At 42.2% G+C, this 20,970-nt stretch overlaps 1 protein-coding gene across 7 annotated transcripts in view; it reads left to right on the top strand.

Moving 5' to 3' along the window:
* Window positions 1–458: 458 nt before the first annotated feature.
* The window catches only part of ASAH2 (N-acylsphingosine amidohydrolase 2), a 93,515-nt gene continuing 73,003 nt past the window's right edge, over window positions 459–20,970 (top strand). For 3 of the 7 annotated variants that reach the window (XM_082339455.1, XM_082339456.1, XM_082339450.1), the window contains exons 1-5: window positions 3,910–5,033; window positions 7,787–7,918; window positions 11,079–11,242; window positions 12,698–12,847; window positions 20,252–20,428. In XM_082339455.1, the coding sequence (XP_082195581.1) occupies window positions 7,792–7,918; window positions 11,079–11,242; window positions 12,698–12,847; window positions 20,252–20,428 (618 nt within the window). In that variant the 5' untranslated portion in view covers window positions 3,910–5,033; window positions 7,787–7,791. Of the gene's footprint in view, window positions 3,784–3,909; window positions 5,034–7,758; window positions 7,919–8,055; window positions 10,961–11,078; window positions 11,243–12,697; window positions 12,848–20,251; window positions 20,429–20,970 lie in introns of those variants that run through there. The other 4 variants (XM_082339453.1, XM_082339452.1, XM_082339451.1 and 1 more) reach the window with 4 other exon arrangements.

Raw genomic sequence — 20,970 nt, 5'->3', positions numbered from 1 at the left:
CTCGTGTTGCCCACGGTGGGGAGCAGCTGGGTTCTGCAGCGGGTGGTTCCAGATCTAGTGTCAGCCTGCTGGTGGGCAGGGCCTATTCCTCACATAGCTGGCTGAAGAATCTGCAGTTTCCCCAAACTGGTGCTGGCCTGCTGGTGAGTGGGGGTAGATCCTTGGGTGGCTGGCTGAGGGGGGTCCAAGGTGTCTTGGAGCTGGTGCTGGCAGGCCTGGGCTCGGTGGTCTGGGACTAGTGTCTGCTCGCTGATGGGTGGAGCCAGGCCCTGGGGGTCCTGAAGCTGGTGTCAGCTCACTAGTTGGTGGGGTGGATCCCAGGGCTGCTGACTGAGGAGTGCAAGGTGTCCCACAGCTGGGAGTGTCCTGCTGGTAGGCAGGACTGGGGCCCAGGAAGTCCCGGGGCTGGTACTGACCTGCTGGTATGTGGGCTGGATGCTGACTTGGCAGGCTGCGGGGCTGTGTGGTCCTGGGGCTCGTGTCCGCCTGCTGGTGGGTGAAGACCGGTCCTGGGACTAGTACCAGCCCACTAGTAGGTGGAACCGGGTCCCAGTGTCTCTGCCTACTGCGCCCTAGGTGTCACAGAGTTGCTGTATCAGCCCATTGTTGGGTGGGGCTGGGACCCAGGGGCTCCTTGGTCTGGTGCCATCCCACTGGTGGTGGAGCCAGGTGTCAGGGTCTTTGGCTGCAGGGCCCTGGGGGCCCCAGTGCTAGTGTTGGCACTCTGATTGCAAGGTCAGTCCCAGGCCCTCTGTTGGACAGGGCTGGGTCCCAGGGCAGCTGTGGGCTTAAGGGATCTTAAGGCAGCCAGCCTGATGGTAGGTGAGGCTGTGTTTCTGTCTGACTAGTTGCTTGGCCTGAGGCATCCCAGTATTGCTGCAGAGAGGCTATTGGGTAGGGCTGTGTCCCAGAACTAATAAGCTAAAGGATTCCAAAATAGCACTTACCAGCACCAGTGTCCTTATGGTAGTATGAGCTCCCCTGATTGGCTGCTGCCCATGTCTATGTCCCCAGCGTGAGCTCCAGTTGCCTCCTGCTTCTCTGGGAGACTCTCCAAAATCAGCAGGTGGGTCTAACCTAGGCTCCTTTCAAATTACTGCTGCTGACTTGGGTCTCAGAGTGTGTGAGATTTTGTGTGCACCGTTTAAGAGTGGCATCTCTATTTCCCACAGCCTTCTGAGTCTCCCAAAAGTAAGACCTGCTGGCCTTCAAAGCCTGTAGGACTCCTGGGCTGGGGAACCTGATGTGGGGCCCAGACCCCTCATTCCTTGGGGAGAAACTCTGCAATTTTAATTAGTCTCCCGTTTGTGGGTCGCCCACCCAGTGTTATGGGTCTCGACTATACCATGACTCTGGCCCCCGTACCCATCTTGTTGTGGTTCCTTCTTTATATCTTTATTTGTAGGTCTTTTCTGATAGTCTTCCACTCTTTCTCATCAAGAGTTGCTCTGTAAATAGTTGCTCCTCTCCCTAAGTTACCTTTATACAGCAAAAGAAGAGTACATTCTTACTCTATTTCTTGATCCTTCCTCCCACTCCCTGTGTTTTTCTTGCCAGTTTTCAGAAAAAACAAACTAGTTCCCTAGCATCTTTTAAAGGTAATCAATGAGATTTTTAAAAATTTCATTATGACATCATGAATTTAAGCAAAATTGATTTGCTTATCTACTTCAGTTATTTTTTAAATTGCTCAAATTGACCCATTTTTGGCTAGTGGGAAACTCTACTTCTTTTTGAAACAATTATAATCATCTCGATGACTTCCTTGCTTTCTGGTATGAAAAACTATTTCAGATTTATGTGTTTCCTGGCCCAGACCCAAAACCAGCCATTTCGTCAAGGATCTCTTTTTCCTTTTAGCAAGGAATTATATTTAGAGACCACAGTCTGGGTGCTATATGAAATACTATATGGTTTTTAAAAGTAATTTATTCTTCAATTATTCCAAGAATTAAAGAATGAAAAAGGATGTGACCAGAACCTAGTTGCAGGGCAGGAATAAAGAGGTAGACACAGAGAATGGACTTGAGGACATGGGGTGGGAGGGCGAAGCTGGGGCGAAGTGAGAGTAGCATTGACATATACACACTACCGAATGTAAAATAGATAGCTAGTGGGAAGCAGCAGCATAGCACAGGGAGATCAGCTCCGTGCCTTGTGATGACCTAGAGGGGTGGGATAGGGAGGATGGGAGGGAGGCTCAAGGGGGAGGGGATATGGGGACATGTGTATGCATATGGCTGATTCACTTTGTGCCACAAACTAACACAGTTCTGTGAAACAATTATACTCCAATAAAGATCTGTTTAAAAAAGAAATTAGCATCAAGCCTTTTAAGACCCCTATCCTGTAGGCATAAGTAAAATAAGAGAATTCATAGTGCTAGACTATTGGTTAATGGTTGAGGAGTTGGGCATTTGGGAAAATCTTCCTCAGTGTTAGGATGTTAAGAGACAGAGGACACGAGTTGCTTCATCATCTGCTAATGAGAAGTGAACACATGACTTGTCTGTCCCCAGAGGCTGCCATGCCAGGACCAGAGTTCAAGCGATGTAGATAGCAAGAGTTTGGTGAAAGGCAAGCGGTCTTGTCTGGGAATCTGGAGACTTGGACTCACATCCTGGAATAATTATTGTTTAATCATGCTCACTTTTAACCATCCTTTCCTGTTCTGGAAGCTCTTTAACCTTTCTGTGTGTGTTTCCTCATCTGTAAAATGGGTAGAACATGAGTGAGTGTCTTGGGGTGATGAGTTGAGAAGGACAGCCATCCTTATCCTAGCAAACAGGATTTGTCTGATGGTCATTCAGACAGAAATAAAATACACGTATGAAATATTTACAATGATTACGTCTTCCCCTCTCCCCGAGGTAGTCTATTTCTGGCTATAAGAGTCAGCTGTCTTGATGGGCACCACAGGTCCCCTTGGCCCAACATTTTTCCTTCACTGACTCTGCCACGGTGCTTGGAATCTCCTTGATTCTCACCCCCTTAGCATTCAGGTATGGGCCTTCAAATGTTGTCTGGTAGAAATGATATATTATACCATGATTATATACTGAAACCCTGGTTAAAATGATCTTAGCTGACTCAACTGTGGGACACCTAGGTAGTCTCAGTGGGAATGAGCTTGGCGTGGCTCCTTCTTACAGGGAGAAAGATGGCTGGAGAGGTCCAGAAGAGACCACATTTTAGATCACAGGGCCAGTTTACAGGGCCTCTCACATAAGGGAGAAGGATGGGAGATGGAAATCCAATGGCAGGTCACCAGTGGGTATCTGTTGTTTTTATTTTACCTTGATTTTATTTTGGAGAACTATCCTTCCCTCTTTGGGTATGGTCTTGTTAAATATCCCCTCAATGGAAGGGATAGGTATATGAGCTGAGCTAGGTCAGTCAGATGCTGTCTTTTATTTTTACATTTTTTAATTATTATTTTTAAAGCCTTTATTGAATTTGTTACAATATTGCTTCTGTTTTATGTTTTGGTGTTTTGGCCGTGAGGCATGTGGGATCTTAGCTCCCCAACCAGGGATTGAACCCGCACCCCCGGAATTGGAAGGTGAAGTCTTAACAACTGGACCTCCAGGGAAGTTCCCAGATGCTGTCTTTTAGGAACTGAATCCAGAATGGAGCAACGTAAAGACCTAAAGTAGTTGGAGAGCATCCATCTTGATGACAAAGCCCTGAAGAGATGGCTCAATAGCTCCTGCCACATAGACCCTCAGAGCTGATCTCTGGCCTTCCTGAGCCTGCATCTTCAACTTCTTCTGCTGCCTTCTGGTGAATTTTCTTCTCTTTTTCCCCAGCTGCCTTAAGTTAGCTAGATTTGGTCTCAGAATTCTTGGTGTCAGGCAACAAACATATTTGCACGAAAAGAAAAAAAAAACTTGTCTAATACCAGTAGCAGAGAGGTAGCTGAGACACGTTACTAAATGCCCTATCTGAAAGCACTTTAATATTTCCATTGGAACTTTGGGGCTGGTCTCTCTTAAAACTCTGTGTGGAATTCAGCAGCCGATGTGGTCTCTTCAAATTGCTTCCTGGATAGCTTGGATTTACTAGGAAAAAAGGAGGACTTTGGTCTATTTATTTCTCTCTTTGTCTTTTGTGGGCCATTGCTTAACTTCATGCTGTTATACAGTGTACATTCTGAGATGAGCTAAAACATTTTATTTTCCTCATTACAGAAATGCTACATGGCTATCATAGAAAATGTCAAGAATCAAAAAGATGAAAACAAAACTCACCCATGATCTTATCACCAGATAATTGCTTCTTAACATTTTTTGCTGTATTTTCTTACAGTCTTTATGATCACACCCATATAAATAATGTATACTTTACAAAAATGGGATCATAATGTTTTGCAAACTTAATTTAATGACATGAAAAAATTATTAAATATTATTTCCTTCAATATAATTTTTAATGTTGCATACACTCTTCCCTTTTGTATACTCATTATTCACATTCTTAGTTCATCTAAAACTTTGCATTCTTTTTATACATGAGAATCTAAAAGTTCACTTTTCTGTTCTGAAATTATTGTAAATATTGCCTAGTGGGGCCCATAGCCCACACTAATGTCCAGCGTACATTATCACTTCTTCTTGAGCACTGGTTGAGTGGCCAGGCGTAAATAAAGCAGGTGCTCTTTTTTTTGTGATCCAGGTTGGAGCTTTGCACAGACCTTGATGTGCTGGATGAGTTGTGTTGAAATCTGAAATGACCTTCAGCCTGGCAGGGCTTCTGCAACTCAGTACCTCACTATCAGGCTGTCCCAGGGGAGAGTTCACTAACAAGTCATTTGTTATCAATACACTTTAATCTCTTCCATGTACCAAACCCACAAAGCTGTGCTCATGGGAACTCTAACTCTCCTGGGCATGACTGTGAAAATCTTTCCTCAGTAGGTTTCAGAAAGTGCTGAGAAGTCCCAGCCAAGCAATGTTCCAGAGGAAGGGGAACAAGATTCTGGACCATCATTTGCTTTACCAGGATACACAAGTTCTTCTGAGTGGTTGAATCAGGTGAGAATGCCTGTATTATCTTGGAGAGGGAGGGAGGGATCTTGAATCACCCCATTGTCTCAGAGATCTTGATGAAACCTCATTTTCTTAGCTTTGGAAACCCATTTTGCCAAAATATTACTTTTTACTGTCACAGTCTTGAAAAATGGGGGACCTCAGGGTGGTAAAGACCTAGCAAGTGGCTTGTTACTGTGCCATTAGAGCCTCACCATTGACCTTGCAGGATTATGCTAGATTAAGTGGGAACTATTTAAAAATGTACAGTCCTTTAAAATGTAATCATTGGTTCAGCTCTCCAAGGTACATTTGCCTTCTGAAGGGAGATATAAGGCATTTGCTTTCATGTTTAAATTCAGATTCTCATCATTTACGAGAAATAGTGGTAATGGTTTCAAAAAGAATGGTAATATGCTGGTGGTAATTCTGGCAACTAAATAGAGTGGTGAAATACACGAGGTACGTGGTTGTAATCCAAGAGGTGGAAACGCTAATGTTAAATCAAGTGCCGTTGTTGACTTGTGTAAAAGGCCAGTGGTGGCAATTAGTTCAGCAGAGCAAAACCAGCAAAAAAAACCGCAACAAACAAACAAACACACACACACATGCATACACATATAATTCATATCATGTCTGTTACATAGGCTCTTACCACATAGCAACATTTACATACGTGATCTGCATGTACACACTTTGGGGTTGAAGGGTCCACCTGTCAGTCATCCATTTTTTTTTTTTTTTTAGTCATCCATTTTTAATAGCCTTATTTGTGCAAAAGCTATCTCAGCTGGCAGGAAGGCTCATAGAAACCAAAGCTTTGGGCAAGAACTAGGTCTACAGGGTTTGAAGTTTGCTACTGAAACAATAGCTAATGACTAGTAAACCTCTTTGACTCATTGAAGTTTCAGAGGCATATCTTACATGTGCTTTCTGTCTCAGGGCTGATAGTGAAAGTTGTTTTGCCCTAAGTTTGAAGCTGTCCCTTCCGATGGTGGTGAAGGTGATCATGCTGGTGGTAAATGGTTGAGGAACGCCTGCTAACAAAAAACTAGGAAATAGGGAATATGTTCCAGGCTCTTGGTCCTCTCCCAGTTCAGCCCTACCTCTGAAGTGTTTGCTGCCAGACTGATTTTTAACCTTTAGTCCGTGGATTGCAAAATAAGATGACTACAAAGATTGGATAGATAAGGCCCGCTGGGTAGAGGCAGCGGCAGGTTGGAGAAGGGCTGCCCCATCTAAAGGGAACAGCAGCTACTAAGTTTTACAGAACTCTTGGTGCATGGGAATGCTGTCTCCATGTTGCCATATTTTATGAAATATTTTGAAAGAAAACCTGAAGTTTCATATTTGTAAAAGTAGATTCTATTTTTACAGATAAATTGTAAGTGCTATCTTTTATCTTGTTGACTAAGTCAAATTGAAATGAAAAATTAGGCCATACTAAACACATCTGTTTGTGGCCAATTTACAGCTCTTGGGGATAGCAGCATCTTAGCCACATGTTACCCATTTGTGGGGCAAGTCTTGGGACCACAATCCCATCTCACTGCTCAAGCTTCCTGAAGGTTGAGAAAATGGACTCTAAAGTTCCCACCTGTGATTCGTGATTCTTTAATACAAACTCATATAAACCCCCTTTAATTCTAGTGAGGAGCACAGAGTCTTTGCTGTTTTAGAACCTAATGATAAATGCTAACATTCTGAACGCTTATCACATTCCATGAAACAAACTATTACTGTGTCATCTTATTTTTATAAAACCTCTATGAGATGGGTACTAAAATTATCATCTTTGTCACAGCCCTATTTACAGATGGGGAAACTGAGGCTCAGTGTTGGGGATGATTTTCCAGGGTCACCTAGTAAGTGGCAGAAATGAGATTTGAACTCTGGCACCAGACTTCAGAATCCAATTTTTAACCATCATATTATATTTTCTCCTGCTACATTATGTGAGTGTTTAGCTTCTATAGTCCCTCTGAGTTATGATGAATTCTACTCCTAAAATATCTTAAGGAATCTGTAAGGACATTTTCTGCTTTTGTAGCACACAAGGGCCATTATCTTTATCCTCGTACTTCAACACGGGGTTTGCAAAACGTGTGGGATCCATCTGATCACTGAAGAGGGAAATTTTACAAATGCCTGGCTTGAGATCAGAGATGCCAATCTCCTTTTCCAGGTCATTTTCTATTCAGGTAGTAATTGAAAGTTAGAACAGGAAGTTTAAAGGCCAAAGGTCCGTTTCACCTCCTTGTGGACAAGATACCTAATCCATGGCCACAAAGTAAAGCCCTAACCCCAGCCAGCTTTCTCACAAGCACAAGCCGTGTGGGTACATCAGTTATCCCTGTTGACAGAAATGCTCCAATCTAGACCCATGTACAGAGAGCATTACTGCCATAAGTGAAAGCGGTATGATGTATCCAGGGAATACAAATAGGTTTTAGCTTAGCTGCCAACGCCAAATGATGGGTGGTGGCTTCCAGGATGAGCATTGTGCTGAGAAGCATTTGGAAACCCCATGTGAATTCATCAAGGAGTGCTGTAATTGATTGGTCTTTTCTTCCACAGGCTTGGGATATGGACCTAGTGGTAAGTATGCCCTGTACTTGGCATTCCTGGTAGAGTCTATTCGTATGAAAGAGCTAAGACATCTTAGCCTCGGACAGCTTGAAGCATGTGTATTTTAATTTGTTATTCTGTCTTTTTTCTGTCTCTCCCATAGTTGTTCTTCTGTCTCTGCTTTTCCTCAGGAGACATGGCCAAACGTACCTTTTCCACCTTAGAGATATTCCTGATTTTCCTCTTTGTGCTGATGACAGGGATCACGGTGGCTCTTCTCAGCCTGTCGTTCATCACCAGTGGGACCACTGAAAATCACACAGGCGAGTATCGTGGGTTCTCTTGTATGCTATTCCTAGCCTGCAGGAAATCTCTTCATTTTGGGGGACACCAAGGCAAGAAACAGTGTCTGCTGATAATGCTGATAACAGGGCAGTTCAACGTGTACTGAAGCAGCCTGGGATGGTTATCTAACCTTTATCTTAGTTGCCCTTTATGCATTGATAGCAATTTTTATCAAGTTTACCTTTGGCCCCAAATAGCCAGTGCTGCATTCTGACATGCACTTATTTGTCTCACTTTTCCACTGATCTAAGTACAGCTCAGGATTCTTCAAGGCCCAGTAATGTGAGCTTTTATCCTGAGCCTCTTCTTTTCCTCTTTGCCTCCTTTCTGGCATCATCTTCTCTAGGGGGTGGGGGGCAAAAGGAGGAGGAAAGACCCACTGAATGTCAATTAGTCTGTGAAAGCTTTAGAGAAGGGGATCTTGAACTCAAATCCCATGAGGGCCAATCAAGTTCCATAAATGGGGTGGGGGGGCATGGCCCAGGGTGGGGACAGGTGTCTCTCTGGTGAAGAGGGTCCACAGGCCCTCCTGAGTGCCAGCTGTTTGTTGTCATGATGTCACATCGACTCAGCCCTTCTGAGTTTTCAAAGGAAGCTGGAAGTTGGGGGAGGCGGTTTAGACATCTGGGTTTTTTTTTTCCTGATTTTTTCTAAATGTTAGGAATTAACTTAGTTTTTGAAAACCACCTAAGCTAAATTTACAGGCAATATCGCGTCCATGGGAGCCTCTCGTTTGATGATAGGTTATATACCTGATAAACAGTAGGGAAGACAGGTGGGGACTGAATGCTTTCACCAAAGTAAAGGGAGGCCTGGCCACAGGCCCAGTGGAGAAGGAGAGGCAACATTGTTCACCTTGGTTTTCTCTTTTGTGGCCTCTTTTCTTTTCTAATGTATTCTCTACCTGTCCCCATGTTTTTGTTTTTGTTTTTTTTTTTAAAGATTTATTTATTATTTATTTTATTTATTTTTGGCTGTGTTGGGTCTTCATTGTGGCACACGGGATCTTCATTGAGGCACACGGGATCTTCATTGAGGCATGCGGGATCTTTCGTTGCAGCGTGTGGGCTCTTCGTTGGGGTGCACGGGCTTCTCTCTAGTTGTGGAGTGCGGGTTTTCTCTCTCTAGTTGTGGTGCGTGGGTTCCAAAGTGCTTGGGCTCTGTAGTTTGCGGCACGCAGGCTCTAGCTGAGGCGTGTGGGCTCAGTAGTTGTGGCGCGTGGGCTTAGTTGCCCCGTGGCATGTGGGATCTTAAATACCTGACCAGGGATCGATCCCGTGTCCCCTGCATTGTAAGGTGGATTCTTTACTGCTGGACCACCAGGGAAGTCCCTGTCCCCCATGTTTTGAATTCATTCCCCGCAGGCCCAGAGGAACAGAGATCCTCTTTTCTGGAAGTGGGCAGAATGAGTTATAGACTGCTAGAAATGAAAGAATGCATAGGACTTACATAGTTTTCTCTTTTAAAATTAGAGAATCCAGAGCCTGAGGCTCAGGGAGGTAATTAATAATTACAGTCACTATTTTCATAGTAGAAGTTGCTATTTATTGAATGGTTACTTTGTGTCAAGCACTATGGTAAACATTCTATGTAAATTTCTCATTTAATCCTCACAAACTCCCATAAAGGTAGGTGCTAGCCTTAGTACTGCTTTACAGATCTGAGACTCTGAGATCGAAAAGAATCCTTTGGCTATGTGACTAGATTTGGCGTTGGTTGTCACTACATTCCTACATTGGGACAAATGAGGCAATAGCAAAGGTGCCTGATTCCTTCCTTGCAATACTTGATGTCTTGTAGAAAACGTGGGCTTGGGGATGGGAAAACATGAATTCTAACTACACTTAGAATGTGGATGAAAGAGCAGCAGATTCTGAGTTGGAGGATATGGGTTAGGCACCTGATTCATCATATGCTCTCCATGAAATCTTGGTTAAGTCATTTCTCTGGGTTTCAGTTTTCTTACACGTAAAATGGAGGAGATTGGATTATGTGATCTCTAAACTTTCTTGAGCTCCAAAATTCTGGAACCCAGAAGAAGTCTTCTGTTAATCTCTTGCCTAAGTACTTTCTGACCACTAATGCACTGTGACACTGACATGTGTTGCCTTGATCACCCCTGCCTGTTGTCTGGGGTGGAAACAAACAAATAAAATATATAAGTAAGATGTTTAAATATGTTAAAAACAAAAAAACAAAGCTATATGCCAGCCATTGTTTTAAAATTTGAATATGTATTAACATATTTATTGTCAATCAACCCTCGGAAATAGGGTATTATTATCTTCTTGTTATGAGAAAGTTATGTCACTTTTCTTCATAGATGAGAAAAGTTGAGGTAAAATAGGTTAACTTATTTGTTCAGCTAGTAAATGATAGAGTTAGTTTTCAAACCTGGGTTGTTTCTGGCACCTGCTCTTTTAGTCTCTATCCCATTCTGCATCCTTTGATATTCGTGTGTGTGTGTGATGTTGATATAGAATATATGTATTAATATGTATACATATAGGTGATAGGAGAATATTTAAAATAAAGTGGGACTATGTTAACTAGTGTACAATGATCTAGGTTGCATTAAGAATAAAAGATTTAAAAGGTCGAGGAGGATAAGAGCAGGGTAGAGACAGCTGAGGTGGCATCCTGAAGGTGAGGGATTGAGCTGGATCTGGGTGTGATGGAACTAAACCTACTCTGAAGGGGTAGAGGAGACTGACTGACGGACCAGAAAGGAGTAAGGTTTCTGGATGAAGAGAGTGGTAGAAACAAATCCTCAGAGGCTGGATTTAGTGGGCTGTGTGCCAGGAACCTGGCACCTGATTTGTTTGGCTGGAATAGAAGTGCAAGGTGAGTGAATGAAGAGTGACAGGTTAGACAGGGACGGCTTGTGAGGAGAAGTTGAAGGACATTTGACAGAGAGCTTGACTGTTAGGCTGAAACATCTCCACTCCGTGAAAAAGATCCTCCTTGGGATTACGATATAAAACATGTTCCTGAGATGTTTCTCACCATGTATCTTAGACGTAAGAGAATATACAAGGATTCATCCTTAGGAACCTGAATCTGTGTGTTCTAATTGATGCCGACAAGTGCATGGGCTGAAATGTTGTTTCTTAAATATCTTATTGTTTTTTGATTCAGGTTTTCCAACCACCCAGATCCCTCCAGCCACCCAGGGCCCCACAACCATCCAGGCATCTCCAACACCCAGCACCCCAGAGCCTACTCTATTTCAGAACTTCAGTGGCTACCATATTGGTGTTGGGCGCGCTGACTGCACGGGCCAAGTGGCAGATATCATTTTGGTAGGTAAATTACGGGATCCTTGAGGAGACTGTGAAACAAGTAACGTCATTATTTTGCACCCTGTATTTATTCCTAAATATTATGTCATAATCTCCTTCTCACTTTTTATTGACTTCACTGTTGTCTAACACCATGGATATTGTACAATAAGGAAGAGGGGACCTTTTATTTAACCACAACTCCCTTGTAAACTCAATTGGCCGTTTTTTGTGAATGGAAGTGGCAAGGCGGATGAACTCCAATACTACAGGGGATGGGCAGGTACCATAAATGACCGAAGAAGGCCAGTGTAGGATGATAAATGTCTAGTAAATCCTCAGTTTTGGGGGGCAATAGAAAGTGGTGGTGACTGTGGCACAACTAGAAAGTTGCATGGCTTTAGCTGATTGTTGCCATGTAAGAGTGTGGATCTAGGGCTGCCCTACTTTACAGTTTTTTCAAGAGAAGCCAGAATATCTATGGATTGAAGACCTGAGGATTTAAGTCTCTCCATTGGAAAATGGAAGCAACTCTAGTTAAAACTGGAAATCTAGTGTGGGCCAACAGCGTGTTAGCCAAGTAAAACACTTCTCTGGATCAGGTGTGGCCTGTGGGCCGCTGGCATGCAACTTCTGGGCTGTGATGGTAGACACACCTTTCTAGCCACCCTCCCCTAGGTAACCAGAGCAGGAGGTTGCCTGATGGGATTTTTCTCTCTCCTACCAAATAATCTTTAGATTCTAGGAATTATTCCTTGTTGTCTGTTCTGAAAAGTGACTCTGGAATGTAAACCTTAAATGACCACTCACATGAGAGGTAAAGCAAGCAGTAGAGGGACCATGCTGAAGACCTGGGTGCAGCTTTTATGGGCGGGCTTTATGACATGGTGAGAGAGGGGCTTTAAGATAGGTGTGTTTGATTTGACTTGGCTGAGGGAGGGACAACATGATAAAAGCCAGGGTGAGGCACCCTCAATAAGGATTACTTAGTCATAAGGAAACCATTTTCTTCAGGAAAAAAAAAAAATCACATGCCAAACAACCAAAGTGAAGGGGCCTCCAGTCTTCAGGGTATTCCTGGGAATGTGGAATGATGGCTGGGGAACAATTTCTTCTGTAGTACCTTAGATAAGCTGGAGAAACGGTCCTGTTTCAAAGAACAGAAAAGCCACGAAAGGTCTCCAGCATCGTGATGGAATTCCTGAGTCACACCAGTTCCCTCCTTGCCCACAGGCCAGTGAATAGCTACTGCCAACCCAGCAACTACTTTGCCTTTCTCTGCACAGAAGAGTAAAGCCTGTTTTGTGATGTTGGCTTTACTCTTGAAAACACATATCCTGTCTCAGTCGGAGCCACAGTGTCATGTGGATTGTATTTCTTTGCCTTTCCTAAGTAGTCTATTCTTGTATGGTTGTGCCTGGTTTCTGGTAACAGTGGGGTGAGAAGGAGTGGCGCTGATTCTCTCTTCCTCTTTAGATGGGCTACAGCAAAACTGGCCAGAATGCGCGAGGCATCCTCACGAGGTTGTACAGTCGTGCGTTCATCATGGCAGAACCAGATGGGTCCAGTCGAGTAGTGTTTGTCAGCATTGAGATAGGCATGGTGTCCCAACGACTCAGGCTGGAGGTAAGTGATTGAGGTGAGAAAGAGATGACGTGATTTAAAGGCAAAGTCTGCAGGTGAACGTGACAGTAACTAAGCTCTCCTGGTTTTACATCCAGTGAGTTTCTACTACCCTCAATGTTATAAGCTCTTGACAATCCAGCAGATGATCGAATGAGGAGAATGAGCCTCATTCCATTCCAAGTCATCTTGGTCAAAACTTGCTTTCCATTCTGCTGATGGCTCACCGTCATTATTAATGCTATTTTTTTTGCAAGCTTATTATGTCCTAGTGACTTTCACATACACTCTCTTGTAATCCTCCTTGTTACAAGTCTGAGAGTGCCAATTAATCACTAACCCTCCCCTCAAGTTTTTAGACAATTAAGGATAGATGCAAGGAATTAAAGAGAATTAAAAAGCAACTCTGAAATGAGGTTGGCCGTAAATTGCTGAAGTTGGGTGAAAGGCACATGGGGGTTTCATTATACTGTTCTGATGATTTTTGTACATGTGTGAACTTTTCCATAATAAAATTTTAAAAGAATACAACATTAGCACTTTTAAACTCTAAACTGTATTGTAGAATATGGCAGGCTTTTCTATGATGTTTTCTGCCAATTTTGACCATGTAACCCACCTGTGGGGAAAGTTGAGCTTAGCAGAAATGTGTATAGGAGGTCCTGGACAGGCAGCTTGTAAGGTGCAGAGAGGGGGTGGGGAGGGAGAGAGAAATAGTTATAGACACATGGACTTCCAGGTCTCTCTCTCTCAGCCAATTTCTAGACCCTGATCTGGTTATATTTTCTGCAGGGATCAGGTCACAGAAAGAAAGTGTATTCTTAGTATCTGCTCACATACTTACAAATGTGAGAAAGGGGAGAGTCTGGAACATCTAGAATAATGACCATTAAATGTCCATTATTCAGTGTCATGTTCCATCAACCTCACCAAATAAACACTTGCTCCTCCTCCGGTGTGAAGGGGCCAGAGAGAGGGATGATGAGAGGGCCTAAAAGCATTTCTCTAATGTCAGCCCCTCGTGAGGAGTAGAATGTAAGTCTCTCCCATCTATGGAAACATAAGGAGCAGAGGATTAAGTGCTTTCCCCACACCTACACTGACAACAAAACTGTGAGGTCGGCCTGTTGTTATCCCCATTTTGCAGGTAAGGAGACTGAGTCTTAGAGAAGGTTAAGTAACTTTCCCAAGTTCACACAGTTAGAAAAAGGTAGAGCTGGGTTCTGAACACATATATGCCTGATACCAGAGCCTACATTCTTAAAAGTGAGGTCATTCTATTATCTTGGAGAGCATTGATCACCTACTTTTTACAAGACACTTTGTTAGGCACTTCAGGGGCACACAGCTAAGTGAGTCATAACCCATGTTCCTATGAGCTCAGTACCTAGTTGGGGGATTGGAGGAAGGACTGTACCAGAAATAGGCAAATAACTATAATTTACTGGAATAAAGGACAGTTATATATTAGTTATCTATTCATGAGTAATAAATAGCCCCCCAAATAGGAACTTATTTAATATTTGTTGTTTTATCTCATAATTCTGTTGGTGAGGAATTCAGAACTGGCTTAGCTGGGTGGTTATGACTTACGGTAGCTTGCAGTCCAGATGCTGGCAAAGGCTGCAGTCATCTGAAGGTTTGACTAGGGCTAAAGGATCCACTTCCAAGATGATTCACTCATGTGGCTACTGACAGTTCCCCCACTGTCCATATCCTCATGGCTGGCTTCCCTTATAGTGTGTAACTTAAAAGAAAGAGCAGGGATTTTCGCCCACTCAGTAGGTTGTCTTTTCGTTTTGTCAGTGGAAATATTTGCAAATGATATGACTGATAAGATGTGAATATCCAAAATATATAAACAGTTCATACAACTCAACATCAAAAAACCACAAACAACCTGATTAAAAAATGGTCCGAAGACCTGAATAGACATTTTGCCAAAGAGGCCATGCAGATGGCCAACAGGCACATGAAAAGATGCTCAACATCACTGATCATCAGGGAAATGCAAATCAAAACTACACTGCGATATTACCTCACACCTGTCAAAATGGCTATCATCAAAAAGAACACAAATAACAAACACTGGCGAGGATGTGGAGAAAAGGGAACCCACATACATATTGTTTGGAATGTAAATTTGTGTAGCCACTGTGGAAAATAGTATGGAGGTGTCTCAAAAAATTAAAAATAGAACTACCATATGACCCAGCAATTCCACTCCTGGGTATATATCTGAAAAAAATGAAAACACTAATATGAAAAGATATATGCACCCCCATGTTCATAGCGGTATTATTTACAGCTGCCAAGATGTGGAAGCAACCTAGGTGTCCATCAATAGATGAATGGATAAAGAAGCTGTGGTGTATATACATATATACAGTGGAATACATATATACAGTGGAATACTACTCAGCCATAAAAAAGAATGAAATTTTGCCATTTGTAACAACATGGATGGACTTGGAAGGTATTATGCTAAGTGAAATAAGTCAGAAAGACAAATACTGTATGATATCACTTATATGTGGAATCTAAAAAATAGAACAAACTAGTGAATATAACAAAAAAGAAACAGACTCACAGATATAGAGAACAAATTAGTGGTTACCAGTGGGGAGAGGGAAGAGGGGAGGGGTAATGTAGGGTTAGGGAATTAAGAGGTATAAATTATTATGTATAAAATAAACTACAAGGATATATTGTACAACACAGGGAATATAGCCAATCTTTTATAATAACTATACATGGAGCATAACCTTTTAAAATTGTGAATCACCATATTGTATGCCTGTAACTTATGTAATATGGTACATCAACTATACTTTAATTAAAAAAAAAAAAGAGCAGGGAAGAAACCACAGTGCCTTTCATAACCCAGGCTCAGAAGATGCACACCATCACTTTCACCCTGTTCTATCCTTAGAAGCAAGTCACCAAGTCTAGTTCACACTCACAGGTGGGAAAGTTATACTTCACCTCTTGAAGACAGGGATATTGAAGAATTTGTGGGCATACAGTACTTTAAAAGTACAACACAGGGATTCAGGAAATGGAAACTAGAGGAAAATTCAAAGTGGAAGTGACACTTGAATGGGGAGAATTTTAAATGGTTGACATGGGGAGGAAGAGCTATCAAATCGAGGGGACAACATGGACACAGAGAGGCACAAGGGAGAAATGTAGATGTATTTGAAGAGACAGAGATCAGTTCTATTAGGACACATGTAGGCATGTAATTGGAGATGTACCTGGAAGGTGTGTTGGTCATAATTTGTAGGGTCCTGGGATGCCAGGTTGTTTTTAATTCTGTGGGTGATGGGGATTCTTAGAAAACTTTTGCGTGGAGGAGTGATGCAAACACAATTGTGCTTTAGGATGATTAATCAGACAGTGATGTTTGAGGTGGATTGTAATAGTCTAGAGCTAGTGGTGAAGACACAAATTGGCAGATTCCTTAAATTAACATCAAGGCTCTATTGATGAGAGTCCAGTTGGGAAAACAGTAATCACACTAGGCATTTCAAACAGGGGATTTAATATGGGGGAATTTTACAAGGTGTTAAAAGGCTGAAAGAACTAGAAAGGGAAACTGGCATTGCAGGAGGGATTTAAACTTTGCCTGGCCATTTCCCCTATACTATGTAATGTGGCATAAAAGTTTTAAACCAATGGGACAGCAGTGAGACTATATGGTGGTAAAAAGTCAAATCAAATGCTAATGAGATCTAGGGATGAATTGGCATAAAAGCTAACACTTGACATAGTTCCTGTGACGAGTCAGGTATTGGTCTAAGTGCTTCATATATATTAATTCATTTAATCCTCCAAACAACTGTATGAGGGAGGTACTATTATTATGTCATTTGACAGACTGGGAAACTGAGTTGCAGAGGACCAAGTAACTTGTCCAAGTGTACGCGGCTAGGAACTGGCAGAGGTGGAGTTCGAACATTGACATTTTGCTGCCAGAGCACATGTTCATTACCATAGCACTATATTATTTTTCTGAGGAATCAAAAATGGTTCTGATTGGGAAATGGTGGGGTCATTAAGTAGAAATAGAGTCAAAACAGACACTTTGGGGTGGAGTGTGGAAGGGATAGTGGGTTAATGTATTTGGTTGTAGACCACTATGAAGTTAATACTGGGCACCATTTAAACATCTCTTCCTATTTTTACTTCCCCTTACAAGCTGAGACCCAGAGGAAAGACCTATAAATGAACCCACTTACTTATCCCAAGTTAATCCAAGGGGAAAGTGTGAAAAATAAATGTAACTAAACTAGTGCCATTAAGCTTATTATAACACCTGGTTTTAGTCAGATTCTCAGTCTCAGCTTCGAGATTGATGAAATTTCCAGCATGGAATAAAGATTAAAGAAGATCCCTGAGCAGTGAGGCAGGGCAGGAAAGCAGAATGACTTTTCTAACTCTTTCTATGTCATGTTCCCAAGAGTGTCAGCAATAGGAAATGGAATGGAAACTGCAGTCGAAGAAGTGAGCGATAGGCATTAATGTCACTTCTTTGCTCTATGTTAAAATAGCCCTCCTTTCATGAAGTAGGAAACATGCTACTTATAATGGCTATTGGCAGGCATTGTTATTACATGATTGAGTTTTTAATTTTTTTCTTTTTCCCCAGAAGTCCCACATGTCTGACTTCATATCAGAGACTGTAGTTTAGGATAAGATTTCTGTAAGCTGTTTGTAGTCTTTTTCTTTTGTTTTAAAATTCAAGATTCATAATTTCTATGTTTTCAAGAGCTTGATTCTTACATAAACCTGAAAAAATGCACTGAATTCTAAAACTCCTAATGTTACAGTTCTTTAGGAATAAAAATGTGTGGGACAGGGAGCTCTAAAGTTGACTGGCAGTTCCTTCTTTTCCAAGACCTTCTTATCTTGGTTACAGAATTGTAAGGCCATCAGCTTTTGACTTTAGTTAAGCTTTCATGGTGTCCATTCATTGATTGTTTCCCCTTCTCCCTAGAGACATTTCTTCTTCATGAAGCAGTAATAATTACTGTGTGAAAGAATATGTAAGAGTGATGAAGAGTTGGGGCTGGAGTTAGGATCAAACAGAAGGAACATGGAACCTTATTGGGATGGAGAGTGTGGGCTGGTAATGTTGGTCTAGTTATATCCTATTTCCTTTCCACATTTGCCTGGTATCATGTGGTTGCTCATGTGGATGTGGTAACCTAGGAATCAGTGTTTGGGCCACGGAGAGGTTCATGAGGCATGAAGATGGTTTGTAAGATCTCCTTCCTGATTCAATGACCACGTGACTTAGAATAAGGGTGGTGGAGCTCTTCACTTAAAATAAAAGAGGTTGAACGGATGTCTTTATGTATTTTCAGTATATAGCACATCAGTTGCTGCTGCTTCCTTATGTACCATTGGTGTGCTGGAACTGGCTTGTACCAGCTCATGAGAGTTGACTGTTAAATATTTAGGAACTTTGTGAGTTAGTGGTTAAACTTTTGGTAGCTTGAAATTCACTATGGTGAGTGTATTTGCACCACAGAAATTGACAGATGATACAAATGAGGGCTATTCTTTTTTCTTTCAGAGAAACAGTTTATCAACATACTACTGCCTATACCATACTCAAGGTGGAGAGCATTGCTAATCAAAAAAGGCACTCTTTTGGGACTTCCCTGGCTGTCTAGTGCTTAAGATTCTGCGCTTCCACTGTAGGGGTTGTGGGTTCGATCCCTGGTTGGGGAACTAAGACGCTGCACGCCAACCCCCCCACCAGAAGGCACTCTTTTTTTGCTAAGCTCAGATTTGGATTCAGAATCCTTCTCAACACACTGCTTTGGATAGCAACCACCCATGAATAGGACTGAGTGCATCAGATAAGTAGCTCTGCCATAAATGAGTTTCCGTCATTGTCCCTGGTATTAGGTGATAGTATCTTACACTGAGGAAAGTTGCCTGGGGTTGACACTTTTGCTGGAACATTTTAGTAATTTTTGACATGAAGTCAAGACATCTTTCACGGAGAAACCACAGTAATATCAAACTTCAGATTACAGTTGATTAAAGCATAATCAGGTATAGGTATTCAGCACTAATGTAGCATTTGAAGTCAACTATACTTCAATAAAAAAGAGACATTTGAGCCAAAAAAAAAAAAAAAGCTACTCAGCAACATCACTCATTTTTTCTTTTGTTTTCTTGATGTGTATATACCACCCAAAAGCATTAATCATTCATTTGGATGTTCATTGATTAATTCAATGAACATTTACTGAGTCTCTGTGGATTAGGTATCTATTGCTGTACAGCAAGTCATCCAGAAAACTCAGTGGCTTCAAACAACAATAATCATGTATTAGTGCTCAGGATTTTTGTGGGGTTAGGAATCCTAGAATGGCTGGGTTGGATGATTCTGACATATTAGAACCACCATCACATATCATTACTTTTGCATCATGAGGTTGAACTTGGGTGTTGGCTGGGGCTGCGGTTGTTTGAAGCTTGCCTGAGTCTGAAGAGTCACCTTCTATGGTTGCTCACCAAACAGCTAGCAAGTTAGTGCTGACAAGATGGTTCCTTTCCACATGGGCCCCTCCACAGGATTGCTGGGGTGTCCTCAGGTCACAGCGGGTGGCTTCCCCAGGCCAATAAGTGTAAGTGTCTGTGTCTGGGAATATTCAGTTCTTCATTTTGGGAAGTGAGGCAGTAAAGAGGGCTTTGCACTGCTCCCGAGATGCTTTCCCCCCTGGTATTGCATGACCAGTTTGCTCTCTTCAGTTAAGCCTCTGATGAAAGGTAACATCTTTGGGGAGATCGTTCCTCACTAACACCTATCATGTTCTTTTGCCTTACCTAGCTATAGTTTTCTTCATAGAGTTTATCACTGTATAATATAATATTGCATATTTATTTATCTTTCCCTCAGTAGAATAAAAACTTCTCCAGGGTAGGGACCTCATATGTCCCTAGTGCTTAGAACAGTGTCTGGACAATAAGCAGGTGAGAATACTGGTTCTATAGTTAGACTTGGGTCTAGACTCTGACTCTGCTATTTATTAGATCTGTGGGCAAATTATTTAACTTCTGTACATGTCAATGTTTCCAGCAAAAGATAAGATTAAAAATACCCACCTCTTGGTGGTGTTATAGAGGTTTTTAAGTGACATGATGTATGTAATACCTAGCATTGTGCTGGCGCACAGCAAGAATCTATAAAATGTTAGCGACTGCAATTATTATTGATGTTGTTGTTACTGAGATGATAAACTCAAGCATAGAGTGAAAGGTCACTTGACAGGGATGTCGCTGATATGACTCAGTGATTAGACCCATCAGAGCTTTTTCTCAGGCTACGCTCCTATGTTATTCCTCTTCTTAGTTTTGTTTTGTTTTGTTTTTTTCCCTTTCTTAAAGGTCCTGAACAGGCTGCAGAGTAAATATGGCTCCCTGTACAGAAGAGACAACGTTATCCTGAGCGGTACTCACACACACTCGGGTCCAGCAGGATATTTCCAGTACACTACATTTGTGATTGCCAGTGAAGGGTTTAGCAATCGAACTTTTGAGTACATGGTTGCTGGCATCATGAAGGTAGGCAAGGGACCCCAGAGGACCCCAGTGTCCTTTAGCATTGCTTACAGTGGTTTAGGAGTGGTTTGGTATGATACGGAGAGTCCCTATAGGATCTCGGTCTGAGCACAGTCTTAGCACCTACTTCCCTTTCTCCTTTTTGACTCCCTTGTAGCTTCTGGTTCCGAGCTGTGGGCTGCTACTCCCGAGGCACTGATTGATTGGGAGAAGAGGGTCCTATGGCAGTAAGCCTCATATAGTCACCCAAAGACACAGAAAACATTTTGTATCTAACCCTTATAAATTATAGGGTCCCACATAGTCAGTTCTCTGCACAAAGTCACTTGAAAAGAAATCCACCAAGGAACTCAAAGTAATTACAAATAATTTCAAGCCTTCCTTGTATTTCCCAAAGAGCATAGAAGGGGATGCAATTTACACCACACACCCTCATTTCTCAAGTCCTCTATTGCAGCTCTAGACTGACATGGGGCTCTGAACTGATACCCTCAAACTCTTCTCCCATTCCTGGTTTGGGTAGCTTTTACTACTCTCTCCTGTCT

This window comes from Balaenoptera borealis (assembly GCF_965194805.1).
Source record: "Balaenoptera borealis genome assembly, chromosome: 10".
NCBI classification, from domain to species: domain Eukaryota; kingdom Metazoa; phylum Chordata; class Mammalia; order Artiodactyla; family Balaenopteridae; genus Balaenoptera; species Balaenoptera borealis.
Note: the sequence above shows the minus strand (reverse complement) of the source record. Positions and strands in the feature narration are given on the sequence as shown.